Below are 7,009 nucleotides of genomic sequence, written 5' to 3'. Positions count from 1 at the left end.
GGAGGGGTGTATGGCAGGATGAGTGGGGTGGGGTGTATGGGGGTGTTGGTGTGAGTGGGGGAGGGGTATATGGCAGGCTGGCAGTGTGAGTGTAAATTGGGGATGCTGTGGATGGTGTAGTGGAGGTAGAATGGGGCCTGGACAGGATGGGGTGGGACTTCCAGGAGAACGGCCCCTAGTCCCTGAGAGAGGGTCAGACATGTCATATGGGACAAGCCAGGGAGCGTGTGGCCAGCTGCTGAAGAAAGCCAGTGCCAGGGCATCTGAGGTGGACAGAGACTCAGAGGCACAAATTAAGCCTGCTTCCCCTCCATGAACTTCCTTCTCCCTGTTAACCGGCTGAGTTGTGTAGAGAGAGTCTGAAAAACACTCTTGCCTAGATACCCCTGGTGATCACTGGGACCTAAACTATTAATTTGTGCAGAATTTATTATTTCACTTTTGAAAGTTGAAGCTTCTAGCACAAAGAAAACAAAATCCTTCCAAATGTAAACCATTAATGATCTTACTCAGGAGCAGAACACTGCTCCAGAGCCTTCACTTCTGCTGGTAACTTTGCCAAACAGCAACCAAGTAAAACAGAGAAAATTGTTCTGTTTCATGCTGCTGTTCAGAACCCTGGGGGGCAACAGTGAAAATAACAAGAATTTTGCCAGTTTAAATCTACTGCTGCTTTGCAAAAATCTGCCTCTTTTCACAGGGAAAGAGAATCAAATAAACAGAGGCCTTGATTCCGAGCAGCAGCCAAGCTAAGTTCTGTTCAGCGCAGAGGCAAAAATGGCTGTGCATTACCTTTACAGTTTGCTCCAGTTTCTGGAAGCAATCGGACTGTTTGGGCTGGTCCACACTGGGGAGGGGGTTCGATATAGGAAACGCAACTTCAGCTACGAGAATAGCGTAGCTGAAGTCGATGTTTCCTATATCGAACTAAAAGTACCTACTTCGGGTCCACGCGGCGCAGGCAGGCTCCCCCGTCAACAGCGCTTCCTCCTCTCGGCGAGCAGGAGTTCCGCAGTCGACGGGGGAGCGCTTCTGGGATCGATCTATCGCGTCCAGATGAGACGCGATAAATCGATCCCAGAAGATCGATCTCTACCCGCCGAATTAGGCGGGTAGTGTGGACCAGCCCTTTGAGTCCCTGCCATAAGTCAGAGCAGCCTAGGTCTGCTTTGTTGCAGTGCCTCTCGTAGGGCCAACAGAATAGTTTAGGGCTACCATATGTCCGGATTTCCCCGGACATGTCCGGCTTTTCGGTCTATAAATAGCCGTCCGGGGGGGATTTTTAAAAATCTAAAAATGTCCGGGATTTCCCCCCGGTCGGCTATTTATAGACAGAAAAGCGGCGGCCAAGCGCTGCTGGGCACCCAAAGCCCCTTCCCAGCGCCCCCCATCCCCTGCAGCCTTACCACGCCGTCCGGCCCCGCAGCTGTCTTCCCCCTCCTCCCCTCCCCCGAACGCTCCGCCCACCTGCTCCTCCCCCTCCACTACTTCCCGCGAATCAGATCTTTGCGGGAAGTCTGAAAAGAAGCAGGGGCAAGTGGGAGGCAGCAGCAGGTAAGCTGGGGCGGGGGGGCGCGAGGAGGAGAGCTCCGGGGAGGCGCGGCCCTGGCCGAGCGGCTCCCTCCAGCCTGGGCCGAGCGGCGCCCGGCGGCCCGAGCGGCTCCGGCCCAGCTTGGGCCCCAGCGGCTCCGGCCCCAGGGCGGCGACCCTGGTTCCGGCCAAGCGCGTCAGCCCGGCGCCGGCCGAGCACCCCCGGCCCGGCCCGGGCCCCAGCAGCGGCGGCCCTGGTTCCGGCTGAGCGCGCCGGCCCAGCCCCGGCCGAGCACCTCCGACCCGGCCCCAAGCCCCGCAACCCCGGTCGGAGTGCAGCCCGATTCCTGGGCTCTTTAAAGCCGGCCCTGGTCAGGGGACAGGGAGTGGGGGTTGGATGGGTCGGGAGTTTGTGGGGGGGTGTCAGGGGGGCAGGGGTGTGGAGAGGGGTTGGGACAGTCAGGGACAGGGAGCAGGGGGGGTTAGATGGGTCTGGGGTTCTGGGGGGGCTGTCAGGGGGGCAGGGGTGTGGAGAGGGGTCGAGGCAGGCAGGTAGCAGAGGGGGTTGGATGGGTCAGGAGTTCTGGGGGTCCTGTCAGGGGGCGGGGAGCAGTTGGATAGGGCATGGGAGTCCCCGGGGGTCTGTCTGGGGGCGGGGGTGTGACTATGGGGTGGGGGTGTGGATAAGGGTCGGGGCAGTCAGGGGACAGGTAGGGTCGTAGAGGGTTCTCAGGAGGAGGCAGTCAGGGGACAAGAAGCAGGGCGGCTTAGATAGGGGGTGGGGTCCTAGGGGGCAGTTAGTGGCAGGGGTCCCAGGAGGGGGCAGTCAGGGGACAAGGAGCGGGGGGGGTTGGGGGTTCTGAGGGGGGCAATCAGGGGGTGGGAAGTGGGAGGGAGTGGATGGGGGCGGGACAGGGGCGGGGCTCCTCCCCTCCCTTCCCCCCCAGTGTCCTCTTTTTTGCTTGTGGAAATATGGTAACCCTAGAATAGTTAGAGCACAGTATGCTGTGGCATATCTCCCTTCTACAGCCACATCCCTTCCCTTTATCAAGGGGTCTGTGAGGAAAGTGCCCTAGAGAATTCTCTGACATGGAAATCTGCTGATGCCTACATTCCAGTTCCACCCTCTATCACAGCAGGAGCTGTGCTGGTATTAGCAACATTGGGAAATGTTTAGAGAAAAGGTTAATGTAAATACCATCCCAAATATCTTCCAGGAGATCTAGTTATAATCCATTCCGTTCTCTTTTCAAAAAGGTTTCCTTTTATGGCTTCCTCTAGTGTTTGTTTTAATCTTTCCTTGAATGCAGCTAGTGATGGCATTTTGACTACCTCTCTTGGTGGCATAATGCCTAATTGTTTGTCACTGTAAAGAAATATTTTCATAGAAGGCAGAGATTTCAGAAAGAATCCCACCCTTGCTGCCCTTTATTTGTGTAGAAATCAGTTGTAGAAAAAGTGTAAAAACAGTCATTTTGAAATTGTAATGTATTTCACAGTCTGCAGAACAATTTAATGTTCACATTTCTGAAGATTATGTCAGAAGATTCAGACAAGGATAAGCAGCTGATAAATCGCATAATAAGTGATGAATACAATTCGGTATGTCTCCCTTTGGCCTTCATCCTCTTGTATGTATCTATTTATTTATTTACAATGTAGCCATCAATATAATATGATTTGCTTTCTATGCAAACTTTATGACATCTGATTCCAGTTCCCCACTTTAAAGAGGCCCTGCGATCTGGAAACCTAACCACTTTTTAAAAAAAGAGTTAAAAGTAATTTCAGGTACTACACCTTCCCCTGAGTTTTCCTGTTTGTTTGTGTGGGATTATGACCACATTTTCCTATTTTGAAAATATTTTTCTCTCCACTATCCTGTTCAAACAGGAAAAACTTACCAGTGCAACTGAGTATACACAGAGTGCTATCAAATGCACAAAGTAAAAATACAGTCCCCAGTCCGACAGCAAAATTTATGCAGGAATTGAGGTCTGCACAGGGATCTAATTGGTTTCTCAACTATTTTCCAATACAACATTCTTTTATATTACTTCCAAACTGCAAACATGTAGTGAAGTGATGTCATGGCATATCAATAAAACCGAGAGATATATGTGATGATGATGATGATGATAATTGCTTCCTCTTCTCCTCATCTCTGAGGGAGCCCAGAGGTTTGTCTTTTCCCTCATGCCTTATATTTTCCCATGCTTTTCTCAAACTTTTTCATAGGGTGGATTGAATCTTTGAGACATAGGCCTTGGCTACACTTGCAAGTTGCAGTGCTGTAAAGCCGCCCCCAGCGCTGTAACTCACTCCCCGTCCACACTGGCAAGGCATTTGCAGCGCTGTATCTCCGTGGTTGCAGCGCTGCATGTATTCCACCTCCCCAAGAGGAATAGTGAGTATTGCGCTAGCGCTGCGGTGCCAGTGTGGCCGCCAAATGCGCTGTGAATGGCCTCCAGAATTATTCGGCAGTATCCCACAATGCCTGTTCTAGCCATTCTGGTCATCAGTTCAAACTCTACTGCCCTGGCCTCAGGTAACCAACCATGTGACCCACCCTTTACATTCCCCAGGAATTTTAAAAATCCCCTTCCTGTTTGCTCAGCCCGGCGTGGCGTGGAGTGCTATCAGCGAATCTTTCCAGGTGACCATGCCTCCACGCGCCAAGCGAGCCCCAGCATGGAGCAATGGTGAGTTGCTGGACCTCATCAATGTTTGGGGGGAGGAAGCTGTACAGTCCCAGCTGCGCTCCAGCCGTAGGAATTATGATACCTTCGGGAAGGTATCAAAGGACATGATGGAAAGGGGCCATGACCGGGATGCCCTGCAGTGCAGGATTAAAGTGAAGGCACTGCGGAGTGCCTACCGCAAAGCCCGCAACGCAAACAGCCGCTCGGGTGCTCCCCTCACGACCTGCCGATTCTACAAAGAGCTGGATGCGATACTTGGGGTTAACCCCACCTCCACTCCGAGCACCATCATGGACACTTCAGAGCCGGTGTGGGGGTGGGAGGAGGAGGAGAAGGAGGAGGAAAACGGGAGTGATGGTGGTGGGCCGGATGGAGACACCCCGGAATCCCTGGAGCCATGCAGCCAGGAGCTCTTCTCGAGCCAGGAGGAAGGTAGCCAGTCGCAGCGGCCGGTACTTGGTGGAGGACAAACAGAAGAGCAGGTTCCCGGTAAGCGGTTTTTTTTTTCGGGAAGGAATTTTTTCGGTGCGGGCTCTTTGGGAGAGGAGGGTTAGGTATGCATGCCTAGATGCGGAATAGTGCATTGATGTGGTTTATCACATCGCGGTAATTGGCCTCGGTAATCTCCTCGAATGTCTCATGCAGAACGTGTGCAATGCGCTTGCGCAGGTTTATCGGGAGAGCCACCGTGGTCCTTGTCCCAGCCAGGCTAACGTGTCCACGCCACTGTGCCGCGAGGGGCGGGAGGACCATTGCTGCACACAGGCAAGCTGCATATGGGCCAGGGCGGAAGCCGCATTGCAGTAGAAGACCCTCCCTTGCTTCCCAGGTCACCCTCAGCAGCGAGATATCGTCCAGGACGAACTCCTGTGGAAAATGTTGGGACAGAAACCCAGAGGACAGTGCAGCCCTGAAACAATCAGTCCCCCTTACTCACCATTTTGAGGCTCCCGTGGGATATGTGTGCTCTGTTTCGGACGGGAAAATTATGCTATTGTGTAGACCCTGTGTGTTTTCTACTCCTTATGTGCGGGGGGAATCATTACTCTGTCTGGTATAAACAATGCTGCCTCTGTTAAATGTTGCATTTTGCCTATACAGCTGCATCAACCTTGAGACCTCAGCCGTCCCTCTTATCGCCTGTTCAGAGACTGCAAAGACTCAGGAAGAGACCGCGAAAAAGCAAAGAAGACATGCTGCAAGAAGTTATGCGGCAATCTATTAAAGAGAATGAGAAAGCACAGAACTGGAGGGAGAGAGAAAGCAGGATCCGCCAGGAATGTGTGTCCCATGTATTTCCTCACCCTCACTCTCACTGTCACTTTGGATCTTAAGGAATAGTTCGACAGCCAAACGTGACGTGCTGGCGAGACTCGTCAGCATACGCCTCAGCAGTTCGGGCTCCATTTCCTGCAGACAGATCACGCTGCACAGAAACCGTTGAAAGATGGCACCAAAGGTGGATGGAAACAAAGGGATTTCTGGGATGCGAAGCGATGCATCACGGAGCGTTGGGACAGGACCCAGAATGCCCCGCACCTACGCCCCCTTCCCACAACCCACGGCGCCAGAATGGGAAGAGGTGCTCTGTGGGATAGCTGCCCATAATGCACCGCTCCCAGTAGCGCTGCAATTGCCGCAAATGTGGCCATGACAGTGTGCTGGGCAGCTGTCAGTGTGGACAGACTGCAGCGCTTTCCCTACTCAGCTGCTTGAAGTCAGGTTTAACTCACAGCGCTGTACATCTGCAAGTGTAGCCAAGGCCTGAGTCTTTCTCAGTTTCTTGTCTGCACTCCAGCTTGTCTTTTTCACCACAGGCAGACACATGCAATAGCCAGTGAGTGGAATACTCTGCCCATACGGTGCTAGTTTCTCTGCAAACTCCATTTTGCCTTGTGTTGGGTGTCACCCCTTACCTGTTCCTTACAGATATCTTAAATGAAGGGCATGTTCACACTTATTAATTTCAATGAGGTTTTATCTCAGTCCATAGCAGGGTTTAACTCAGCCCATAACAGTATTTAAAATATTAATGTAAATAGTGTCCACAAATAAATCAGAATTTCCTGCTGCAGTTTTGAAACAGTTTTGGAGTTAGAAATGTTCCATGGTATTTCAAGGAAGAAGGTGGGTTTTTTACATGAATGTGATATTAATGGTAGGGGTGTCATTCTGACTGCCCTAGAGACTAAGTACTGTATTAAGTGAAAATGTACAGGACAGGCAGCAGCAGCAGTTCATACTCCTTCATGCCTTGCCAGAGTGTTCCAACCTTGCCCTGGCAAAATCACCTTTAGGGTCAAGACAGTAATTTGCTCTCCATGGCTCTTTTAAACATTGGCCTCTCTACTGAAACTGGCAACAAAAATGCCAAGTGTGGAATTGGGAATTTTTGTGATATAGACACTTTTCAAACTCATTTTTCATAGACCTCTGAACAGCCATTAATAACAACAACTTTCAGTTACTTCTGCTATAACTGTAACTTCAGATTGCTTAACAAAGAGAGAAGACTAAATATCCCTTTACCAATCCTCTGAGCCTTCTAGTCTCCTATAGTTTATCTGGCTGGTTGGAATTGGCATCTGCTCTGTTCAGATTTCCCGCAAAATATGTTCAGTCATGCTCATTTGTAAAGGTAATTGGCCAAATGGAAGCTGATCAATTATGCAGAGAGTGGTCAGTTCCTCATATTTGCAATGCTTGTTGAAACTCATTCCCTTAGTGCACTGTTTCCCAAACTTGGGACGCCGCTTGTGTAGGGAAAGCCCCTGGCG

General features: G+C 51.4%; 1 protein-coding gene across 1 annotated transcript in view; it reads left to right on the top strand.

Moving 5' to 3' along the window:
- AGBL3 (ATP/GTP binding protein like 3) overlaps positions 1-7,009 on the top strand; it is a 54,431-nt gene that overhangs the window by 43 nt on the left and 47,379 nt on the right. Inside the window, exon 2 of the mRNA XM_029910850.1 lies at positions 3,030-3,132. Within this exon, the coding sequence (XP_029766710.1) occupies positions 3,046-3,132 (87 nt within the window). The 5' untranslated portion in view covers positions 3,030-3,045. The remainder of the gene's footprint in view (positions 1-3,029; positions 3,133-7,009) is intronic.

Source organism: Terrapene carolina, unplaced genomic scaffold (genome assembly GCF_002925995.2).
Source record: "Terrapene carolina triunguis isolate 2854851 unplaced genomic scaffold, T_m_triunguis-2.0 Scaffold68, whole genome shotgun sequence".
Classification (NCBI taxonomy): domain Eukaryota; kingdom Metazoa; phylum Chordata; order Testudines; family Emydidae; genus Terrapene; species Terrapene triunguis.
This window is presented reverse-complemented; position numbering and strand designations above follow the sequence as displayed.